The 25,663-nt window shown below is 35.4% G+C and overlaps 1 protein-coding gene across 4 annotated transcripts in view; it reads right to left on the minus strand.

Annotated features, from left to right (window-relative positions):
- Positions 1–25,663, minus strand: part of TRAPPC8 (trafficking protein particle complex subunit 8) — an 85,506-nt gene that overhangs the window by 36,180 nt on the left and 23,663 nt on the right. The window contains exons 6-14 of one of the 4 annotated variants that reach the window (XM_037032524.1): positions 23,551–23,644; positions 22,501–22,757; positions 22,039–22,154; positions 21,208–21,358; positions 17,864–17,964; positions 14,353–14,458; positions 5,388–5,408; positions 4,381–4,512; positions 805–1,029 (exon numbers count right to left, since the gene is read on the minus strand). In XM_037032524.1, coding sequence (XP_036888419.1) covers positions 805–1,029; positions 4,381–4,512; positions 5,388–5,408; positions 14,353–14,458; positions 17,864–17,964; positions 21,208–21,358; positions 22,039–22,154; positions 22,501–22,757; positions 23,551–23,644 — 1,203 coding nt within the window. Of the gene's footprint in view, positions 1–804; positions 1,030–4,380; positions 4,513–5,387; positions 5,409–14,352; positions 14,459–17,863; positions 17,965–21,207; positions 21,359–22,038; positions 22,155–22,500; positions 22,761–23,550; positions 23,645–25,663 lie in introns of all 4 variants that reach the window. The other 3 variants (XM_037032514.1, XM_037032543.1, XM_037032534.1) reach the window with 3 other exon arrangements.

The raw sequence follows: 25,663 nt of genomic DNA on the forward strand, positions 1-25,663 counted from the left end.
CTGTAACTCATTATACCATCCTATCTGCCAAAATTCAAATCCACATGATTTCAAATGAATAAAGCACATGGGCAGCTACTTTCTACAGGACAGAAATACAATACAGGAGTGGGCAAAAGTAGGTTTACAGTTGTTCATATGGAAAAATATATAATGCAGTAGGAAATAGTAATATAAGAATTAACTATTTCACATATCACACTACAAACCTACTTACTTTCCCAACCCCATCTTCACTATTCATACAACTTCACAGAAAAATGACACCTTCTAATTCTTCCCATAAACAATGCTTTACATTTCCTATCCTGTCTCAGAAATGTTTTTCCTTACTTTAATTTTTTCGGGTCACACCATAATAATTTGCCTATTTCCCACAGATCCATACCTCATCTTTCATAGAGGAAAAAAGAGGAATGTGCTTTCCAAAGGATGGTAAGAGGTCCCAATAATTCAAATAAGATTAAAGATCAAATAGGATTTTTTTAAAATCTCAAAGACATAATAATGAAACAGTCCAGAAAGCATCTAATTTCTTTAAGATTTCAAGAACAGCCACAAATCAAGTCTTTACTGGAATATTAAAATTCTCTTTTAATAACTGTGGAAGGGCAATGCAACTCAAATCTACAACTAACAATCCAAGCTTTCTTACATTTTATTATGATAGACAATTATATACAACCAAATAAAATCATTTTATTAGACTCCTGTCAGATAGTACTAAATAAGCCTTTTTTGTTTGTGCTGAAAAGAATGACTTCAATGCAATTTTATTATCTAATCCTGAAACTATGTGCTCACCTTGTAAACATAAAGATATTCTCTGAGGAAGGCCCCTTGTTGAGCTGCAGATTGTTTACTTTCATTAATTAAAATATGCCTAAAAGCAGACACAGCATTGTCCAGTTGCCTAAGAGTATAGGACTGGCGCCCAATAGTGAAGTTAATGTGATCTTCTGCAAGAGACCAGCCTTTTCCTTTGTAAACTTGCATGGCTTGACAGTAGCAGCGTAAAGCATGCTTTTTCTGTAAGAAAATAAACAAAACAAAGTATTACAGCCTAAGTTTCTCTTGGACTGAAAAAGATACACATACACACACAAAATCAAGTAACTAGTAACTGGTTCTTCCAAGACTAGAATAATAAGGAAAATGAAACTAACATTTTGGAAAGCCTCTTAACAATAATGACTAAAAACCAAGAGGTCCTAGAGCAAGCAGCTGCTTTGTCCAAGGGCAGGAAGTCTAAAAGTCAGGAATAATAATGACTTCATGAAAAACCACCTGGGTTCCCAAAGCAGTGGCACATGGTTTGGTTAGAGGCTTGTTGGCCTCCAAATGAGAACTGTCGTATGAAGTCTCAATTTTGTTACGGTTCTCTCTCTCTACACCACTGTACTGGGCCGAATGGAAATACTCCCTGTGCACTCAAACTGCACATGTAAGTAAACACATACACACAGACACATTTTAAAACTACTGTTCTGTTTGGTATTCTTTTCTTTTGCCCACTGCTGGCTCTATCCTGCCACATCCATGAGCAGATATTTGGCGTTAATCACATATCACTGCCCCCTGCTGAACTCAGACAACTTCTGTCCTAAAAATGGAATTTGGTACAGAGAAAGAGGCCTCCCTCCACTAAACCTTTTGTTTCACAGTATACTCTTCTACCCACTCCCCTGCCCTGGGGAAGATTACTAACTTTGTCCCAGGTATAACCAGAACTGTTTGGTTTTTTTAAGAAATGTTTTCGTGATAAAGAATGAAAGCAAATAAAAATCATCTACCACTTGACAGCATGCAATAGGAATATAGTCTCTTTTTGTGATATTCCTACACAGATACCCAATTTGAATCTCATCGTGAGGAAACATCAGAAAAACCTAAATTAAAGGACACTCTACACAATAATTGGCCTGTAATCTTCAGAAGTGTCAAGGTCATAAAAGCAAAGGATCCTTCTTCTATAATACAAAGATATTTATGGACCACTGTCAAAACCTGAATAATGTCTGACAGGAGTAATGTCTGAGGACTAAGTTCTTGGCTTTTTTGTATTATAGTTATGCAGAAGACAAGTTCTTGTTTCTAGGGGAGAGGAAACATGCCCTAGTGTAAGGGGCACTAGGTAGGCAACTCTCAAACGGCTTGGGTAAACAAAAGTATTTGTAACTATTCCTGAAACTTGAGCCTGTTTCAAATTAATTTTAAGTGACATTTCTTGGGGGGGAGGGGGAACCCTAATCTCCATTTTGCATTTAGTGAAAGAACAAATACTGAATCTTAAAAACCGATACAGAGAAATAATCAAATGTGTATAAATGTCAAGTTCGAGCACACTTTTGAGGATTTTGTGGAAAATCACCTGAAGAGATTTGAAAGGCAACAAAGATCTAAAGTCTGCTGAACACAAACACAATCACTCTTCCCAGAACTTTCCTAGTATTATTTTTACTGATTTTAATATTTTACAATGCTGGTTCTATTTTTAAATGCCTTGTTCATATTCTTAATATAAAAAAGAACTATAAAAAACAACTGGGGACAAGAAAAACAACTCAGCATGAACTCTCAATCAGAAAAGACTGAGAGAAATGGCATTACTATCGAATCTTCTCTGCCATCCTCACTCATCACTGCGAACACACACATCTGTTTTTAATGGCACTGTCACGAAAAGCTGGTACTTCTCAGAAACAACAGCCTAAGAATTGTGTGTGCTTTATGTGCCCTATCTTCCCAGGGAAGATACTGTCCCTGACCAACTTCAGTAACACACGTATTTGCTTTTCCTACAAATCTGCATTTCTAGTCATACTTGTAAGTTTCTACATACTGTTTGAGGAGACTTCTGGGATTGAGGTTTATGAACAGTGGTCACAAAACAGCAAAACCAGCTACCTTAAAATCATTTAACTCTGTGAGATGACTACAGTTAGAGATGATTATTAGGCCTGATGGCAAATCTTTCTCAACCTACCACAAGTGTAGGATTTTAAACTTGTTAGGTATTTGCTACATGCTCTATAATTTCAAAAGGTAAATGTAAAACCAGCCATTTCCAGTTCCAATGACAAATCATTCTGACAAATGAAACCATTCAGGAAAGATGTGGGAAAAGGATGACTTTTTAAAAATAAGACACAAAAGATCACTCCTAATGGGGTATACAATTTTCCGTTTAAGCAAAGGAAACCATCTGTTTAATACATCTCGTGAATTTTGGAACAGAATACTGTACGCACGACAAACACTGGGGTGATAACATGTTTCAGACGCATCTGCACCAACTCTGGAATAGGTCTGTTAAAAATGACAGCTTTTCATTTTTTTTCCACTTTTAGAGCTTGAGAAATTCTAACTCAAGGAGTAGATCAATTATTATAAAAATACACTTAATTTTATAAATATTTTTACAGTTTGTATTTAATATATAACAAGTTCACATATTTTCTAACACAGCAGTTTCCAAAAATAGAGGATGAAACTAAATCTCCAAATGTTGGGTTTTTAAAAAAAATACAGCATTTTTATACGAACTGTCAAGTAATTTTTGAACACCTTTATTTCTTTGTACCTTTAATATATAAAAACACTAGCATGTTTTGGTTAGCACAGACTTCGAAAAGTATATGCCCTAAAAACTCATATTAAGTACATTAAAAAAATACTCATACTCCCCTACCAGTTAAAAAGCTCCCTTATAGAGAAGCCCTTGTTGGTTTTAGGGGGGTATGCTCAGCTCCTAGCACAGTCCCTGAAAGACAGAAATGATTCCTGAATCTACACTTCTCTCTATATTTACAGTAAACCCCCACGTCACTGCTGCTACCACTCTCTACCTCTAGCAAAGCTCCAAGAGAGCTAAGTCAATAAAGATGGCTCCAACCCAAACGCTTCCAGACAAAGACAGAAGATTTCTACTCATTTCGTATTTAGTAAATGCCATCATAAAGCACTCGAAGGAACAACGGAGAAACCAAGGCTGAAGTAGGGAGAGTTCAACCTCTAAATAGTTAAAACTGCCTGAATGCATTCATTATATTAGGACCTTCACATGTACGATTTGGTTTAACCTTACAAAAATTGGGGCAAAATTCTGAATTTTATAAAATAAAATATAAAAAATTTTAAATGGAAGCTCAGACAAGTAACTTCACCAAAATCAAGGCGTAAGCATAATTAAGCTTTAAATACAGATTTCTCTAAATCCAAATCTCATGCCCTTACCCACATAAAATATAACACATTACCTTGAAACGAAATTTGTAACCACTTTTAGGATTAAGTCATAAAAAATTAACAAATGGCATGCATTTATAAAACAAATAACAAATTATAACAAATTATTTTCTTTAAAAAAAATGCACTCACCTGCCCTGCTTTACTAAACCGATGGCCGGCCAATATCATATGAAATGCGTATTTTCTAACCATGGGACTCTTCATGTTTATAAAGCAATGTGCTGCCTGTTCCAAAAGAAGTGCACTTCGAAGATCAGAATCCTATTGAATGTTTAAAAAAAAAGGTTAGTTTCACAAAACTAAAAGTAAAAATATAATTGGTGGAAAACATGTACTTTCTTAAAATATATAACATATTCAATGTTTAATTTAGAGTATCTGAGGGCAACGATCAAGAGGTAATCCAATCTTAATTATTCTTTCTTCCAATATGCACGCTTTAAAAAATTCTCTACCATGAAATATATACATATATATTTTACTTTTCTTAAAGTCAAATGTCAGGTTGTGGTATACACCATGTAAATAGTCTCTGAGGAAATATAATCCCTTTTCAAGTAACAAAAAAGTATACAAACAGAGAATTTAATACAGGTATACTGATTAAACATAAACCAGAAAACAGAGCCCAAAAAGAAAATAGATTCACGCCAATCTAATTTCTTCTGGAAACTGATCTGTGACATCCAATAGCATATTTACATCCATCCAAGAAAAAAAGGAAAGATAAAACAGAATGTGTGTAAATTATAAACTAATTTAATCTATTATTTTATTCTATATAAAGCTGCACTGTATTTGAAAGGCATTCTCAATTTTTGCTTTAATTCAAGTGAGCCAAATAGCTATTTCATTAAAAAGTCCAGAAGGCTTCCCCTCCAAAGATTATCACCTGTTATTAGTATATTAATAAACGGTACATCTCAAGTTATTTCTGCCTGAACTGATTCTGACAACAATGTCTACAAAAAACACATCCTGTATTTATAGCCTCATCCCCAAGGACAACCTTTCAACTGAAAGAGCCATCATTACTTTAAAAATAGCTGAGAAAGTAATTAAGGTTACTGATCAAGCATCAACATTTTTGCCAAAACTCTCTCTAGGTTTTTCGGCTGTTCTCAATCTGAACTTACCATGCCCTTCCATGTGTTCTGCTGCCATTATTTTCCCCAGGGAAAGTTGAAAACAGAAAACATTGACTTTAAATGATATCATTTCAACATATTATAGTTACATCAAAAAGTGTCATAGATCATTATTACAACTATCTCTGTGGCAATCATAAAATATTAGAGCCGGAACAGATCTAAGGAAACAATCTAGAAAGCATTCAGTATAAATGGTAGATATTATCTACTTCAACTCCCTCATGACAGAAAGTAATAATCAGATAATTTTTCTGGTGACTAAGATCCAAAAGCTAATAAGTAGGAATCATCAAGACTATACAATTAACAAGCAAGTCTATAACAATTCATCAGATTTACTTGGGGGAGCTAAGGAGCTTACATTATGCTTTTAATTTTTTAAAGAAGTGTTTTCATGAAGATTTTCTTTACTTATTTTTAGAGCAAGGGGAAGGGATGGAAGAAAAGAGGGAGAGAAATGATGACGCATAAGAGAAACATCAATTGGTTGCCTCTCACATGCCCTTCAACACAGGACCTGGCCTGCAACCCAGGAATGTGCCCTGACTGGGAATCAAACCAATGACCTTTCAATTTATAAGACGATGCCCAACCCACTGAACCATACCAGTCAGGGCAACATCTTTATTATTTTTGGAAAATATTTTCTTTTTAAAAAGTTAATAAAGATACTTTTCCCCTTAAAGACTACATGTTTGAAGGGAAAAAAAGTGAACATCTTTCTTTCCCACTCCATGCTTCATCTGATTTGCCAGCTTAGTATATATTACATATATATACATACATATGTATGTAGTATGTGCATGTATTATCATGAGTGCTTAATAGATTTTTAAAAATACATATACTTTTTAATGTACTATACATATGTACATTATTTAATGTACTATATTTAATGTAAAATACATATACTTTTTATATGTAAAAATACATACACTTTTTAATAACAAAGTAGTCTTTATTTTGCTTTTTAAACTTAGGATCATGGACATCTTTCCAAGACCTCTACATCTCTCATTTCTTTTAAAGCCACATGCATTCCATTATAAAATGTACCATAATTTTATAGTCTCCAATTAATACTGCTTCAAGCTTTGTAACTACAAAAAAAGTGCTCCAATAAACATGCTTCTAAACACATTTGGGTAATTATGAGAATATTTTTATTAGGCGAATTTCTGGAAGTAGAACTGCTGAGTTAATGAAAGGGATACACATGCTTCAAACCCTAATCAATGCAGCCAAACTGCTACAGAAAAATACTGCCAATAAATATGGTCATCAGCAGAGAACGGGATACATATTTTCTTTTCTACTCTATTCAGCCCAAGATGATTTTTTAAATCTTTACCTCTTTAACAAAAGAAATAAATGACTTTGTTTTTCAACATACATTTCTTGAATAGTAAGCCTGTTCATCTTTTATTATGTTTAAAAGTCTTTGTACTTCTTTTGTGAACTGCCTGTTTATACCCTTTTGTGAATGAGTTTTTGTGACTATATATTTTATAAGAACCCTTTGTACACTTAATCGATATCAGGACTTTGTCATATATTTGCAAACAGTATTTCCCAGTTTTGACATGAAAGAGTTTATTCTTTAGCAGCCAAGCATACTGTCTTTGCTTTTATGACTTCAGGATACTGAATCAAACTAGGAAAGGATGCTACTATTACTAGATTTTTTAAAAATGCTCCCCTATATTTTCTTCTAGGCTTTTTTTTTCAGATTTTATTTTTCACATTATAATTAATCCAGCTATAATTATTGTGTTGGCCAAAAAGTTTGTTTTGTTTTTTTCTATAAGATGGCTCTAGTAGTACTTAGTTTTCTTTAACTTCATACAAAACAACTTTGTTAAACTGTATTGTGTCATATCAGCGTGCATTTAAAAAATATCAGTGAATTTTTGTATAGACATTTTAATACTAAAGATAGACAATAAGCAACATTTTGGTATATTATGCCTTATTATTTCAAGGAAGGTAAAAACGCAGCTGAAAGATTTGTGTAGTGTATATGGTGAAGGTGCTGTGACTCATCAAACATTTCAAAAGTGGGTTGAGAAGTTTTGTGCTGGAGACTTCTCACTGGATGATGCTTCACAGTCAGGGAGATGGGTTGAAGTTCACAGCGATCAAGTCACTAATTGAGAACAGTCAACATTATACTATGCAGGAGATAGCCAACATACTCAAATACCCAAATCAGTCAAGTTACTGTGAAAATGAAAAATATGTCTTTTACCCTGGCCGGTGTGGATCAGTGGATTGAGTGCTGGCCCACGAACTAAAAGGTCGCTGGTCAGGCTCCCAGTCAGGGCAGAAGCCTGGGTTGCAGGCCAGGTGCCCAGTCAGGGGCATGTGAGAGGCAACCAATCAATCTCTCTCGCACATCAATGTTTCTCTCCCTCTCTTTCTCCCTCCTTTCCCCTCTCTAAAATAAACAAATAAACAAAAAAAAATGTGTCTTTTATATTATGAAAAAAAACGAAGCAAACTTTTTGGCCAATTCAATGTATTATCAGGTAAAGAATAAGACAGGAATCCAACCCCAAACAATTAATTAGATGTCACAGTAGCATTCAGAGAATTACCTAACACATCTCACTAAATTAAATGACACCTAATCACATGTAGTATTTAAATTTTCATTCTATTACTTTACTCTGCCTATTCTTACCAGTATAAACAGTTTTAATTTCTAGAGCCTTAGAATATATTTTAACATATACAACAGGTACATCCTCCTAATTACTTCATTTTGGAATTTTATTCAGAATTTTTTCTTTTAGTCCTATAAATTTCTTAGGTTTATTCCTAGCATGCGTGCACACATAACACACAAACATACACACAGCATAAATATATATTTTTAAATTGCCAATGAAGCTTCATTAAATTGCAAAACTCAGATGGGTAGCAATCCTGGACATTCCAATTAATATATGATATAAGAAATATGCCATAGATATCTTTGATGGTGTGTGCAATCCAGTTTAAGAACCAGCACAGTAAACCCTCAGCACTCACAAACTTAACACTGAAGGACTAACCAATTCAGGAGAGACCTGGAAGTCCATGGCACATATTAATTTAGCTAAAGCACAATCTGACTCTGCACTCAGTGAAGTGTTGTCTAAGAAAGAATCAATTTGCAGATATGAATACCCCATATTCATATCTCATCGCACCTTAGTCCTGTCTCTTACAATGACACCTAAAGTAGAAAAAACATTGCTTTGAAACAACAAACAAAAAAAGCCCTGGGACTTCAGGTTGAGATAGAGGCACAGGTAAACACGGCGTGCCTCCTCATACAACCACATCAAAATTACAACTATAACCATCACTCAGAAATGTCAGAAATTGAATGAAGTTGGACTACTTCATTAAAGAAACTACATCCATCCAGTGTGGTAGGAGGGGCGGAGACATGGAGAGGCTGAACTGGCTGGTCCCACACCCATGTGTTTTGTATAAATATTCAGAAGGGGTATGTCAGGAGAAAGGAGTCTCAGCCTCACACCAGATCCCCCAGCCCAGGGTCCCAGTGCCAGGAAGATAAGTTCCCGAAACTTCTGGCTACAAAAAACAATGGGGACTGAGTTGGGTGAAAGAGACGGCTGGACTCCCCAGCACCTCTTCAAGAGGTTCCTCTTCAAGAACCTACACCCAGACTTACTCAGACTCACTCCCTCTGAGCTCCAGCAGTGGGGTAGCAGCTTGAAAGGGACCAGAGGCATACAGGCAGGAACTGAAGCGTCTGGCATCAAGGAGAGAGCTGGGGGACAGCTTTCCCCAGACAGAAAGGCAGGCAGAGGCCACTGTTCCTTTGCCTAACCTTCCCCTCACAGGGTCACAGAGCCTGCTGATAGGTGCCATTGTTTGACCCCCTCTGGAGATCTCCAGGGGCTCTGCCCCACCCACTGACACCCACTCAAACTGTTAACAGTGACTTTTTCATATGAATGGCTGGTGTTGGCTCAGGTTTCACAAACTTCCTAAATCCTCTCACACTCTCACATAAGCAACAGCTGGCCTCATCCCTCCTGGAGCCCCCAATCCCTACACAGGGCCCCAGGACTGACACTAGCAGTAGCTAGCCTATGTTCACCGCTTGGCTTTGCCTGGGAACCTCCAAACCCAGCACAAGCAGCAGATATCTGCAGATGACTTTGTAGCTCATGCAGGGTGGCCCTAGTCAGAACACAGGTGAGGGTTAACCTTGGCCTGTACCACCCAGGAAACCCCACAGCCTGTGCACCAAGTGGAGAGCGACAATGTCAGAGCAACGCCACTGTGCCTCTGCACAGCTGATCCTACACAGAGGGCAGAAGTTGGTGGTCAACGGCCACAGCTAGTCCTTGAAGCTGACTGGCCTGTGCCAACAGCAATCAAGGGTCAACTACAAGAGGACGGTACGCTCAGCCCACATGCATGGTATCCCTCGAGTACTCAGCCTGGATGACAGGGGAGGCTGTGCCACTGGACTCTAAAGGACAGCTACCTCATTAGGCCATGCTACCAAGACAGGGAGGCTGCCAAAATGAGGAGACAAAGAAACATGGCCCAAATGAAAGAACAGATCAAAACTCCAGAAAAAACCTAAACAAAATGGAGATAAGCAATCTATCAGATACAGAGTTCAAAACCCTGGTTATAAGGATGCTTAAGGAATTTAGGGAGGACCTCAACAGCATAAAAAAAAAATCCAGTCGGAAACAAAGGATACACTAATTAAAATAAAGAACAATTTACAGGGAAACAACAGTAGGGTTGATGAATCTGACAATTAAATCAATGATTTGGAACATAAGGAACCAAAAAACAACCATGCAGAACAACAACAAGAAAACAGAATAAAACAAAATGAGGATATGCAGCCTCTGGGACAATTTCAAACATTCCAACATTCACATCACAGCGGTGCCAGAGGAGAAGAGAAAGAGCAAGAAATTGAAAAATTTGAAAAAATCATGAAAGAAAACCTCCCTAATTTGGTGAAGCAAACAGACATGCAAGTCCAGGAAGCACAGAGTCCCAGACAAGATAGATGCAAAGAGATCCACTCCAAAACGCCAAAGTTAAAGACAAAGAGAGAAGCTTAAACGCAGCAAGAGACAAGCAGTCAGTTACCTATAAAGGAATTCCCATAAGACTGTCAGATGATTTCTCAAAAGAAACTTTGCAGGAGAGAAGGAATTGGCACGAAATATTCAAAGTCATGAAAGCAGGGACCTATATCCAAGACTGCTCTATCCAGCAAAGCTATCATTTAGATCGAAGGGTAGATAGCGAGCTTCCCAGACAAGGAAAAACTAAAGGAGTTCATCATCACCAAGCCATTATTATATGAAATGTTAAAGGGACTTAAGAAAAAGAAGAAGATCAAATCTCTGGAAAATAAAATAGGAATAAACATTGACAGCTGAATCTAAATAACAAACTAAGCAAATGAGAAGAACAGACTAAATCATGGATACAAAGAGCATGTTGATGGTTGCCAGACTGGAGGAGGATGTGTAGGATGGGAAAAGGTTGCTGAAGGGGAGGATAGTTGAGGAGGAGTTGAGGAGGTGAGGGGATTAAGAAGTACAAGTAGGTAGTTACAGAAGAGCCATAGGGATGTAAAGTACAGGAAATGGAGTAGCCAAAGAACTTATACACATGGCCCATGGACATGAACAAAGGTGTGAGGATTGCCTGAGGGAATCTAGTAGTACTAGATGGAAGGACAGCAAAGGGGGGAAAATTGGGACAACTGTAATATCATAACCAATAAACTATAATTTTAAAAATAGAGAAAATACCACAAAGAGGAACCTAATGTCACAGAAAAAGAAAAAAAGGCCCTGAAAAGAATGACAACTGCCATTGGTGTTGATGAAAGAATAACAAAAGAATTTCACAGTGATAGTTTTATCCAGAAAGCAGAGGCTATAAAATTATATTTTCTGGTAGTTTATATCTATACTATGACAAGTCTATTATATATACTCTATAAGGAACTAAGAAAAAACATGTGATAGCACTTTAACAAGAACTCCGGCCTAAGAACTTTGCCCACAACCAAGAGATAATTTTAACAAAAGCTGAAAAGGCGAACATTAACTTAAATTACAAGGACAAACACAGGGGGAAATCATCTAAGCTAGAGGCTTCAATAAACACTTCCATAAAAACACAGCTGATAAAGGCACCAGTTGTACAAACTTAACTACATAAAATCTCAAGGGTGGCTGTAAAATTTTTTTTTCTTTGCACAATTGTGAAATAAATAGGAAAGGTGTTATCAGCTGATCAATTTAAGACAAGAACAGTTTCCCCCAAGCTGGAGAAATTTATTACAATGGCTGCTATTACTATACCTGAGAAACTGATTTAATGTATTTAAATGCAGTAACAAACAAAAAGGGCTATAAGATAAGAATAAATGTTCAACACAGAAACAGACTCAAGTAGAGGAAAAGTATCATGTCTTAAACACCAAATTCAGACATACTACCCCACGTGGTGGTGAATGTGGCATGCTTTGTCACTAAGGTGGGACTGCGCCGCCATGCTGGGAATCCCAGGGCATAACATAAGATGCACTTGCCCATAAACTCGCAGTCCAAAATACAAAGTCGAAGTACAAGTCTTTTCACCCAGGCCTCAGAGCTGTCTTTTGCTATAATGGTATTAGCAAAAATCCAGGAAACACAATTCATGAATGTCAAAAATATGTAACTCAGTAGCCTGTTCACAAGATGAAGTGAACTTTCCATGATATTATATAGCCTTTCCAGTTAATAATATTCATATAATATAAACTATTAGTTAAAATTTAACATAATTTTATTTTTTAAATATTTAGTTGTTTATTTTTAGAGAGAGGTGAAGGGAAGGAGAAAGAGTGGGAGAGAAACATCAATGTGTGGTTGCCTCTCATGTGTCCCTTACTGGGGACCTGGTCTGCAACCCAGGCACATGCCCTGACTGGGAATTGAACTGGCGACCCTTTGCTTCACAGGCTCGTGCTCAATCCACTGAGCTACACCAGCCAGGGCAAAATTTAACATAATTTTATATACATTATGCCTAGAATTCTTCACTTTCAAGTTATTGCAAAGATATATCTGAAAGGTATTGCAGAAAAGGCCACTGAGAATCACTATTTCTAGGGAAATAGACTCCACGCATAGCCCCAAAGCAGTAAATAAGAATGATAAATTTCCCAGAACTTCATGACAAAATAAATCACAGGTTTGAAAAAGAAAGGTGAAAACAAAGAGTTGAAAAGGAAAAGAGAACATTGACAGAAAACAAGGTTACAATGTAGACAGAAGAATTTCCTCTTACTCAAGTTCCTAAACCACAAATTCCTTTACATTCACTGATAATCCCTAGGATGAGAAACACAGCAACATATTCAGACCCAAGTTAAGATTACTTATTATAAAACAGACCACCAATACACCCAAGAGCCTACATTCAGCTCCATCAAAGTTTATGTTTTGCAACTGTTTCTATAGGTCAGTGTTCATGCAACATCAATTATTAAACACTATATTAGCATCTATTAACCTAATTAGTTGTATCTTACAGAAACCTTTTTAGAGTAATTAATGGTTCAGTTCAAAACAACATTTGTAAATCATATACCATGCGACAAGCCCAGGGTTAGGCTCTAGGGATAAAAGTTTAGAGGGCAACACAGTCCCCTACTCTCGAAAGCTAACCACTTAAGTGCAATTTCCAATCTAACATGACAAGTCAAGCCTTACAGCATTATATGAGAGGGCATGACAGAGACACTTAGGACAAACTGGTGTATTTCGGTGACTATATGAAGGACGTAACTGATATCCGGACTAGCAAATCAGGTGACGAAAGAGGGAAAGGGCCATAAAGCACATGAACCAGGACAGTAGTAGGAAGGTTTTTGTTTTCTTTTTTTAAAGAGAGAGAGAGAAGTATAATAGTTGGAGATATAAAAAGAATACATATTTTAAAAGTTCATCAGCACCCTCTAATTATGTTACTGACAAGTAAGAGAATATGGGAGCATCTCAACTAGTTTGTGCCCTGAGCAAATGAGGAGCCAGGTGGTTATGACAACTTAACATCACAATCTATAAGGTAAAAAAGCTGATGAAGTCAGTAATTGATATGTCAACTTTAAGGTACACTGGAAACACCCAAGCAGGTAAGTCTAAAAGGCAGTCAGCCATGCAAATATAAAACTCGAGAAGTCAGGGCTGTAGACAGATCTGAAAATCATGACTGTGAATAAATCACCCCCCTCCCCAAAATGTATAGAGTAAGAAGCAGAGTGATCCAAGGACTGAAACCATAGTCTACACTACATTAATATTTAAGGGGCAAAGAGAAGAGGGGTTTGATTTTGTTCTTTTGACCTTAAGCGTTCATCTAAAAATATGTCTTTAACTGTACTTTAAAGCAACTACAACCACTCTCTACAAGCTTGTATAGGCAATTCAACTTAATAATGCGTTATAAACCTTCAAGAACAACTCTAAATGGACTGCTTTTCTCCCCTTTTAAATATTCACAATATACATTTTTTTAATGCTTAGGTGATTTTTTTTAAGCTCATACTAGTGAAATAAGATTAAAAATTCCTGAGTGATTAGTCTTTTTAAGTACCAATTTTAGGAATGATACACATGCTTATTACTTTATTGTTATGCATAGGTCAGAACCTAATTCTTAGAAGATGTTACAACATGTGTCTGTGGTCAATAATAATGTAGACTTAAATCTGCAAATAAAATACAATCAGTTTATAAAATACTGCATTTAAAATTAATTTCAACAAATAACTAGAGTAGCCATTTTATAAGTTCCCAAACTCCCCTCTAACTTTGTTTTGCAAAAAAAGGAAGCACTTTCTAAAAGTTATCAAGTAGCACTAATTGAAACAAACACCACACAGTCTCAGTACCTCACTGGTCAGCCGTATTAGAAGAGCTGCAGCCTCTGAGTATTTGCTTTGGCTTTTTAGGATTTCAGCACTAAGCAATACACATCTTTCAGCCAATACCATATTCCTTAAAAAATAAAATAAGACAAGAAAAATATAATTAGCACTACAATATTATCTTAATAAATCATAGTAACCATTTGTTCAACAGAAGTTTTCAATTCTAACTTTCAAGTAAAAAGAAATCCATGTTCTTGTTTTTCATTTACCAAAAAGGTAAAAAAAAAAAAGAACTAAGAACTGTCATAACTGATCAGAACCTTCTATCATGTAATTTTGTGGTAAGAACACAATGCAAAGTCACATTTCCTATATGCAAAAAGGTAAAACCTAACTAGTATGTCTAAACCAGCAGCTATTTACCAAATAAAACTTGCTTTGAACAGAAATTAATACAAACATTTCACTCATATTTCTTCTCCTTCCTTATTAAAAACTCTTGGCTATAAGGATTTACAGGAACAATTATAAAGGGCATATGGACAATAACAAAGGGGGGTGGAAGTGGGGGAGGGAGACTGGGAGGGCTGGGATGGTGAGGAGGGGTGGGGGAAGAAGGCAGAAAACTGTACTTGAACAACAATAAAAAAAGAAAAACAAAAAAAACTCTTGGTTATGTGTGTTTCATTTTACTGGCTAGTTTGTGGAAATATTTCTTTTGTGGAAAGACTTTTTCCCCTCGGGTAGTTCCCACTGAGAAGTTTCAGTTACAGACAGCATGGGGCCAGTGGCACCTGACTGATTCCTGAGCAAAATCTTTGTGAGATCACAATCTTGATTTTTCTCAGTGGACTACTACCATCAATAATCTACAGCTGGATTATTCATTCTTGAAAAGAATAAATATACATAAAAATAATCTTACTGTGAAATTACAAGATGGAACCCTTTTGTTGAGAAATAGCAAAGTTTTTCTCTTTACTTTCTAATCCTTACATAAAAACACCCCTTGCTCTTAAAATTACAACCAAAAATTACTAACTTGAAGGTCATTCTGCAGAGTGATTATTTTTAAAACAGAATTTACTAATTTCAAAAATTATAAAAAATACTGTAGATCCTGCCATAAACTTTCCACAAAACATGCTTTTCTTAGAGTTATTAGTTATAAATTAACTAAGAATGTATTAATGAACACAAAAGACTAACTCCTACTCACATATTATATGCTCAAATATGCCTCAGTTGGGAATCTTAACACTACCATTCCACTTACTCTAGTTTGCTGTGTATTGATGTACACCCATGTTTTTGGCTGAAACTTTCGGGAAAAAAACTTTTGTTTTAATTTTTAATTCAATTATTTATTTATATTTACATACATGTTTTTGTATCATAAAGGAATTTTAGCATTCATTTTTGATACAAAAATTTACCCTATTAGGGTACAAGAAATTTTATGTAACAAATAATTACAAAACACAAGAACAAACAAAGTATTTCAGGTACTACTCATGTATAATGTGCACCCTTATTTTTCCCTCAAAGATTTGGGCAAAAAAACTGCACATTATACACAGCAAAATATGGTATTTGTGTTTGATTCTGCACCTATTTCCCCATGTGGTCAGTTATTAAGTCACAAGGCTACCAAGTCCAGGACTTCAATAATTTGTTAATTCAAGTGACATTTTAAAAAATCACGTGTGTGACAATAGAAATGCTGAGGATTCAAGAGTGTCTATGACATAACCCCTATCTAAAAGCACAGAATAAACAGGACCTCTCATCAGTTAGAAAGTGAAACCTGGCATGTGAAGAAAGGGCACTGCAGAAGTAATAGTATAATCCATATTTTAAGAAAACTTATTTACATCTTCATATTTCTGAAACAGACCTTCTTAAAAGTGACATATATTATTAATGTGGTGTTCCTAGTTATCCCAAAATATCTATTGAATTCATTGTACAACTTACCAATATGGTAACTTAAAATGAAGATTATTAGGTAAATGCATAACAGTAAGTGTATATTTAGACATAAATACAGTCTGTTGTGGACGAGAGGACTAGACTGGATTGTCAAGGCTGTTTTGGCTGTCTGGGTCATAAGGTATTATCCTCTTTCTTTTGCATCATTCCATGTGCATCTCTCCAAATGCTCTGTGTATTCCTAGTCAAGGCACATGCTTGGGTTGCGGGCCAGGCTCCCCATAGGGGGCACATGAGAGGCAACCACACATTGATGTTTCTCTCCCTCTCCTTCTCCCTCCCTTCCCTTCTCTAAAAAAATAAATTAAATAAAATAAAATAGTAGTACCCACCATTTTATAGGCTTAAAATTAAATGAGCATGTAAATTACTTTGGCATACTGGTAAACGCTCAACACTCAATAAATGTTAACTATTGTTATTAGTGCTGTGCCGTAAACATAACATCATGACTAATACTACTTACATTTGGACATTATAAAGGACAAAACTGCAACTCATCTTCCAACCCATGCATGCTACATAGAAAAGTCAGAGTAATCTTCCTGAAAAGCAACTTTTATTATGTCCAGACTGTCCTGTAGCCCTGGCTGGTGTGGCTCAGTGGATTGAGCATGGGCTGTGAACCAAAGGATCGAGGTTTGATTTCCAGTCAGGGCACATGCCTGGGTTGCGGGCCAGGTCCCCAGTGGGGGCCACATGAGAGGCAACCACACACTGATGTTTCTCTCTCTTTCTCCCTCCCTTTCCCTCTCTCTAAAAATAAATCAATGAAATCTTAAAAAAAAAAAAAGACTGTACTGTATGTAATATTCAGTAACTCCCCATTTACTACTACATAACTCTTAAGTACAGCCTTAAAAAAAATAGTAAGAGTGTTAATGCTCCCCACACTGATTCTTTCAAACCATCTTTCCAAATTTACCACTCAACACTTTTCATATTCTCAAACCCCCAACCTAGCCAAGTGCTCTATTCCCTTTATCTAGTAAGGCTGCATCCAACCATTATTATTCTTTCCAATCACATATTCTGAATGGCCTTTATGCCTATCAAATCCCAACCATCTCTCTTTCAAGGTCTATTCTCCAAACATCCCATGAAACTTCCTGACTTCTGGACCAGTTCATAGTCCCATTATAGGTAATGGGTTCTAACGGAACTCACTACATGTACAAAACACTTCTCATTTTCTTGTCTGGACTATTATTTAACTGTTTGCATTTTGCCTATTTAGAAATGACAGTTCAAAATGACTAACTCCTGGCTTAAGAGTATTAAGGTTAGATGTTCCCACAATACAAATCACCTTCAATATAACATGTAGTCTCAACATAAATTCCTAACCACAAATCCAAACAAAATAGGAAAGGAGAATCTGGTGAAACACTAGTTTTAAAAGATTACCTCATTTTGTCTCTGACTACATTAACTTGATTTGGGAGCTTGTAAGAAAAACAAAGAACCATTTATATCCAGTAACAATATAAATGCCTAATTTACTTCTGAGTGGAAAGAACACAGTTTTCTAGGCACCTACTTGCAGATATCCCTGTATGTCTGGATTGCTGTATCCATGTAATGTGCAGGGTAGGGCCTAGGTGCACCCGGCTGAAGAAACGCAGACACAGCTGCCATTTCCTAAAGGAAAACAAATTACTTATACCACTTCAAAAGGAGAGAAATATTCTTGTGGCTTTACATTCACAAAACCTAAAAAATGCAATGGAATTTGATGGGATTTTTTTAATACATGTACACGTATACTACGTAAAGACTTAAAATACATTAATATGCTTTTAATTTTTAAATTCTCTAATCAAATTCCAAAATCTATTCAGTATTTAAATGAGATTTCCAAGAAGACCTAGTAAACACTTGGAGTTAGGGCATATAAAGCTACCAAGTAAGTCTGGCTTAGGATTCCTGCTACCACCTCCTCCCTAGTATTTCCTATTCCTCAGTGAGTAGAGAACAGACCAATGATAGCAGCACACACAGAGAGACAAAATAAAATAACATATCTTTCCAATTGTTGGTATCAAAATATGAAAACAAAGTTCACAACAGCTTGCACTATATACATTTTCAATTCACACTCTAGTTTATACCACACTGTACCATAACAAAAGACACAAAAACCATTTCAAAACTATTTCTTAGACCTATATTACTGTCAATTTTCTAGGTCTTTTTATTTCACCTTCAAAACCTATTTTCTTGTCAAAGCCTGTAATTTTAGTTAGTAATTCAAATAATTTCCAATGGCCCTGGCTGGTGTAGCTCAGTGGATTGAACTCAGGCCTGCAAACCACACGATCGCAGTTTGATTCCCAGTCAGGGCACATGCCTGGGTTGTGGGCCAGTTCCCGGCAGGGGACTCACAAGAGGCAACCATACATTGATATTTCTCTCCTCCTCTCCTTTCCTTCCTCTCTAAAGATAAATAAATAAAATCTTTTAAAAATAATAAAAAAATAATTTCCGATGGTACTAAAACATAAAAGACTTAGAAAAAATTAAAATACAGATTTGGTTTTCTTAGTAAAATACCCTATGTCCATACTTGCACTCTCATACAAAGTTTTAATGAAAATTTGACTAGAAGTAAATAAAATCTTCATAAATTAAGAGAAAAAAACTGTTAATAACAATCTACCTTTAGGATGAATAAATGTATTTCTCTGCAAAATTTTGTAAAACACACATGCAAAAATATATATAAATAATTTAATTATCTAAAACTTGGGGTATCTTTAAAGCTGTTAACCTGATACACTGAGTTTCCGAGCGCCTCTCTATCCTCAGCACCCTGCGGTGTGTGCTCCAAAATTTCCTGAACCTAATGAAACTTGTGTCATACTTGTGACAAAATACTCTACAGCTGAAACACACTTTCTTAACTAGTTCACATTTTAAAATACATAATAAATTTACATATGGTTCTGTATTGCATAAAAGTATCAGATACACTGATTATACAGTATACTACACAGGATGAGGCAAAAGTGGGCTTAGAGTTGTTTGTGTGGAACAAATACAATAATTAATAAATAATAAGAGAATAAATTGTGTTTTATGTACTCACAACTCTAAACCTACTTTTGCCCTACCCTATACTGCACAAAAATACATATTTACTATTTATGTTATTTGTGTTCTGGTTACAAAGATAAAGATGTTATTTTCCCCCTAGGCCTACTGTTTTAGGGCAGCCATTACAGACTAAAAGGATTTTCTTGTGTGCATATATTATAACAGATACATCCTTATTTTCCAGCGCTAAACTATTCTCTCTCATAGAGCTGCTAATATCTTCATCTAAATGGCTTAAATGCAATATTTATCATATTGTAGATAAAAATGAAAAAGCATAAATGCCATAAAATCATAGAAATTTTTTGTCATACTTTTAGAAGATTCGACCTATATACATACATTCAATTTGCAGGTGTATTAGGTAAAATTTAATCATTGTAGAGGTACACTTATGTTTTAAGGTATTAATGAAATAACATTATGTATGTGCAATTTCATATTATCTTACATTTGATAACTATAGTAAAAGACCAGAGAATGTCTAAACAGGGACAGTTCGTATAATTTTTCAAATACTTGAACACAGCATATTTTCCATTCCTGAACAAGACAGTTAAAAAGTTAGTTCACAACAGTATTTGAACAACAAAAAAAAAGTTTAAAAATATTTTTTTAAAGTTAGTTGGCTTTTTCACTGAGAAATAAAGAGTCATATAATTTTGCTATTTTAGCTTCTCATTTTTAAGTTACCCACTTTAGTTGTATACATACACATAATATTAAAAAATGCAAACAGCAATCAACCAAATACCTACATAACCATTCAATGGAGTATTTAGAGTTCTCACACATTTTGTTCTTCATACTTCTGCTTATAAGCTTACATGTTTTAAAGACTAAGTAAAAAGTTACAGTGCTAGTTTTACTTTTTTCTAACCACAGAAAGCAGATTATACATATATTTACAACTTTTCAAGAGTATTAAAAGATTACTATCAACAAGCAGAGAAAATTCTGCATGTTTACACATCAATTACAAAAACTAACATAGCCAATTCTTACAGACAGTTTATTATTTACAAGATGGTATGCCAAGCACCTTACATGCCTTATACCTTCGCTAATCCATGCCATTAGGATTCACATTTAACAGACAAGAAAACTGAAGCTCAGAAATATTAAGTAATTTGCATAAAAGAACAGTCTGTCTTACACCACAGTACGTGTTCTTAACCAATATATAGTCTTACATCAGGAAAAAAACAAAACATTTCAAACAAGTTTTAAAAACTTTTCAAGCCTGGCTGGTGTGGCTCACTGGACTGAGCACTGGCCCGTGAACCAAAAGGTCACCAGTTCAATCCTGGGTGGGGCACATGCCAGGGTTGTGGTCCAAGTCCCCAGTTGGGGACACGTGAGAGGCAACCAATGGTTTCTCTGACACACTGATGTTTCCCTCCCTTTCTTTCTCCTTCCCTTCCCCTCTCTCTAAAAATAAATAAATAAATAAATAATGAACAAATAAATGATCAGATTAAAAAATATAACGAAGACTTTCCAAGGGGTCTAAAAGCACCTTCTTAAAAAAACTTTACATGCTGAATATAGTAATTGAAATTCAAATTAAATTTTGAAAGCACAAAAATTAGAAGGTACTAATCAAAACTAAGAAATCAACACTCATACATTACCATGTTTAAATGCACTAGTCTGAGGAAAATCCATCGATTCAGCTAACCTAATTCAAAATCTATAAAGTACTGTGTGCTGAGTACATTTCATAAAGAGAAATTTCTACATCGTGTTATAGTAGCAGAAATAAATTATAATACACAGAATACCGACCAAGGCACCAGCTGCATAAAGCATTGCTTGATCATTAAGAAAATCCTTCTTTGCAGTATGATAACAACTGTAAGCCAGATCATAATGCTGCACCAGGAAACATAAGTCGGCCATCTTCCTGATCTGAAGCTCCGGTGCTTCTGGTGGGTACCTATAAACACAGCGTAACGTAAGAAAGGAATTTGTAATTTGTGAGCCCTACGCCATTATATATTATAAAATGTTCAACAGCTGCTTAACTGCCCAGAACACGAGGAAAACTGATCCTGTTTGACAAAAATTCTACCTCCAAGGAGATATCTCAAAAGATATCTGGAAAAATATACTTATATCTTTATTTATATAATTTATATACCTATACTGAGAACTTCTCAACAACAGGCAAGCATTTTCTCTATGGTCAAATTATGAAGTAAATGGTTAATTCCAGTTTTATATATAAACAGGAAAAACAAAATGAGTTACTTTTACTTTCCCTTAAATGAAGATTTTATATTAAAGAAAATTTTCTAAATATAGGCTATCTTAGAATCACAAGACCACAAATTTACAATAGAAGAGTCATTAATGAACACCTAATCTTTCTCCATCTCTTTACCAATAGGGGAACAAGTAAAGTGACTTTTCTGGTTATTTTATTTTTGAATATCAAATTAATCTAAAAAAACTATTTTAATTAACATAATTTACCTACAGTCACTATTCTTAACTGCCTGAGTTTTGACCAATATGAAAGTAAGAAAGTGAAGAAATGGTCGTTTTTTACAGGACATCACAGAGTCCAACGCTAGTCAGAGTTAAGCACAGGAAAAAAAAAGATATTTCACTCACAGCAATCCAGATGTATTTTTCAGCTCATTAATGCTCTTCTCTGGAACTTTACTGCCACTAAACCACTTTTTAGTTGCAGAAAACAGAGATCGACTCAAACCTTTTCTTGATATTAGCTAAAAAATGAGATTGAAAAATGTGAGAATATATTTTCTTTTACATACAAAAGAAAAAAATTCTAAGTAAAAGGCTTTAATAGTGAGCAAATGCTCATTTTAACAACATTGTTTTTTTTTTTTTACAAAAACTTTCCAATATGCTGGCAAAATTCCCAGTGAAAATGCATAAGCTTTGTTTAAGACTTAATAGAATTTCATTCAAGATAGTAATGTTGGTAAATTCTAACACTGGTCTAATCTTTTTAAAAAACTTCAAACACTTTAAATAACTTATACTACTATATTCTCAAGTTTACTATTCACTGACATTTTAAAAATACTAATCTAAAAAATTAAATCTTACCTGATCATTTAATTGCCGAATTGTTTTCTCTATATGTGGCAAAAGGCCCCGAAATGTGAATTCTTGTATAAACTGCCGAATTCTATCATGATCAGTGAGGGTTAAACATGCACCATGAATTATTCCAGTATTTGCTTTCTTTGTGTCATGTAATGAAGAAGCAGACTTTACACGATCTGAGCCATCAATGCTGTTCGAAGGGTCACCGGATGGGTCCAAGTGAAGTGGGTGAGCTCTAAAGTTATTTGGTAAGCCATCTACTGAAAAACAGATCTTTCTTTCACTCTCAGAGACAGTACTACTACTAAAGGAAAAAACAATGTTGGAATCCTGTATTTTTCTATATATCTATATCAGAGATGTCTATGATAAAATAACATTAATCTCTTCCCCTTTAAAATTACAGGTCTTGGGCACTGGCTGGTGTGACTCAGTAGACTGAGCCCCAGCCTGCAAACAAAAGGGTCACAGGTTCCACTCCCAAACAGGGCACATGCCTGGGTTGCCAGCCAAGTGCCCAGTAGGGGGAACGTGAGAGGCAACCACACATTAAGGTTTCTCTCCCTCCCTTTCTCCCACCCTTCCCCTCTGTCTAAAAAAGAAAAATCTTAAAAAAAACCCAAAAGATTAAAAACTACAGGCCTTGTGTTAATACTTGTTATACATAACAGAAATTTTAAAATTCATATACACAAATCAAAAACAATTTTTAAATATAAAGAATTACTTTCAAATAGCACAAATAAGCAATGAGAAACACTAAAATAAAAAATTTTAAAGCTACCCCTACTACTGAAACCATAATTTAAAATACAAAAATAAAATCATGTGAATTCTGGAAATAAGCATTCTGCACATCCTATCTTCCCTTGCTTAATACAAAAGAATTTTTAAGTGTATTACTCATACAAAACAAATTTTACGTGTCAAATAAAACTTATTTTTTTATTATGAAAATTTCTCCCATCTTTAATCTATAAAGTTTAGCATGCTTTGACAATAGTGCATATTTTCAATCAAAAGCGAAATGTAAAGAAAATATATCAAGACCTTTGACTTCATTATCTAATCCATCCAATGAAAGCAAGTTACTATCAGAATTCTTATTTGAAGTTACAGTACAAGGGCCATCTTCATATGATTCCTATCAAAACAAAATAAAAGGCATTAAGCATTTATATTCAATCACGTTTAGGATAACACTAAATCCATCCACAAGTATGGTTGCTCTGCTAACTGTCCATCTCATTTATTTGCTTCAACAAGTCTCTCTTCTTCCAATCTCCTGTTCCTTAACATCTGCCATGTATCTTTTTCTAGCACTCTAGTCCATAGCTACTGTCATCTTAAATTCCCTTTCACACTGAATCTACTCTAATTCTTCTGAATTCAAATTATCTCTAGCTCAGTTAAATCTGTTTACATGTCAAAGATACATGCCAATTATGAATATCTGTACATGTGTCCAAGTAAGGAATAACAACAGCAAGAGTCTACTAGAGTCAACCCAGGGGAAAAAAAGAAAGATGGTATGGAACCTCCTGGTCATGAAGCCAGTGTTAATATGCTGTGGTCATCAAAATGCTCTGGAAAAATATCCAATGCAATGTTTATTTGTACAAAAGCACTCATTTCTCAGTCAACAAAGAAAACTAAAAACACCTAGACTTGTCCATGAGACCATAAGTATGAGATATTATTCCAAGTACCATACCTTAAGGGAAATATATAAACTAGAACTTAGTAACAGGGATGTGATCATGACAAGAAATGGTCTGAAGCCACCATTTTAAATTTTAAATTTTTTTGAAAAAAATTGGGTATTATTTAGCCTGGAAAAAAAATAAAAGGAGACATGAGTACTATCCTCCTATATTTTAAAAGTTGTCTTAACAGAAAATTGATACAGTCTTCACAGGACTAATGAGTACAAACAAAGAAAATTTTTAGTTGATCCTTGAAGTTGTTCAAACACGGAAAGTGTCACCTGAGAAGGTAATGTGTACTGTCACTAGAGGAAGTGGTTCATAGGTTCAAAGGAAATTAAACCATTATAAAACAGCAGTTGGATTTGATAACCTTTCAAGTATCCTCCAATGTTGGGCTTCTGGGTTATAAGCTATAGAATTGCTGACATCTCTGGTCTTCTGTTAAATGTTCTGAAACTGAACAATCTGACTGATGTTGCCCTTCCCAACCCTAAGATAGCTGGGCTCTAAACTGAGCATTTCAACACTGTTCCTATTCTGAGTGTGGCCCTGAAGGACCATTTTAAAAATAGAGCCCCTTCACAAACAACTGCTTCTTTCTCTCACATTTTCCCCTTGCATTATCTTAAAGGTCAGCAATCATCTGATTATTAAAATGTCAGTACAGCACTATATATGCCCTGCTGATATATAAAATAGAAAAACAAGGCAAAGAGACTACTAAATATTTACAGAACACCAAAAGTTACATAAACTACATTATAATTGATATATTTTTAAATGTCACATAGATACATAATATGGTTTAAATGTATCAAATATAAATATTATTTTCCAATTACTTAAGAAATGCTACCTCTAAACAAAAACAGTCAACTCCTGATTATCTGAACTAATCTGAGGAACTTGTCATCTGACTACTACTAGGTAGCATACAATGCTATCTTAAAAGTTTAACAGTGTGAAACCAACCCACTTCAGCCAACAGACAATAGTTAACATTAGTCTAAAACTCTAGATTAAGAAAATAAATTAGGAAGACACAAGACTTCCTGAAAATTCAGAAGGAAAAAAATCAGAAGAAAGGTAGGTGTTGGGAACCACCCTGCCTGGTTTCAGAAGCTGTAACCCCCATGGCTAAGGCTGAGTAAAGAGACCTTGGGACCATAAGCCACTAGGGAGACAAAGCGTAACTCCCTGGCAGGGGGACCGCCTCTGCCCACTCTTACTTCACTCTGCTTGACCCCAGGAGGGATAACTGAAGACAGGCATGGTCACAAAGGGGCCCTCAGGGAAGGACTGGGCGGGGGGGAGCCTATAGAAAAAGGAGGTGATGGACCCTCACTCTTCCACTTTGACATAGCCTGAGTCCTCCTCATTCTGTCTGCAAGAAGTCTCCTAATTTCTTGGCTGCTTTACTTCCCCTGCCTGAATTAAGCCTGAAACAATGCTGG

Source organism: Sturnira hondurensis, unplaced genomic scaffold, assembly GCF_014824575.4.
Source record: "Sturnira hondurensis isolate 20B ecotype Veracruz unplaced genomic scaffold, ASM1482457v3 Scaffold0001872, whole genome shotgun sequence".
NCBI lineage: Eukaryota > Metazoa > Chordata > Mammalia > Chiroptera > Phyllostomidae > Sturnira > Sturnira hondurensis.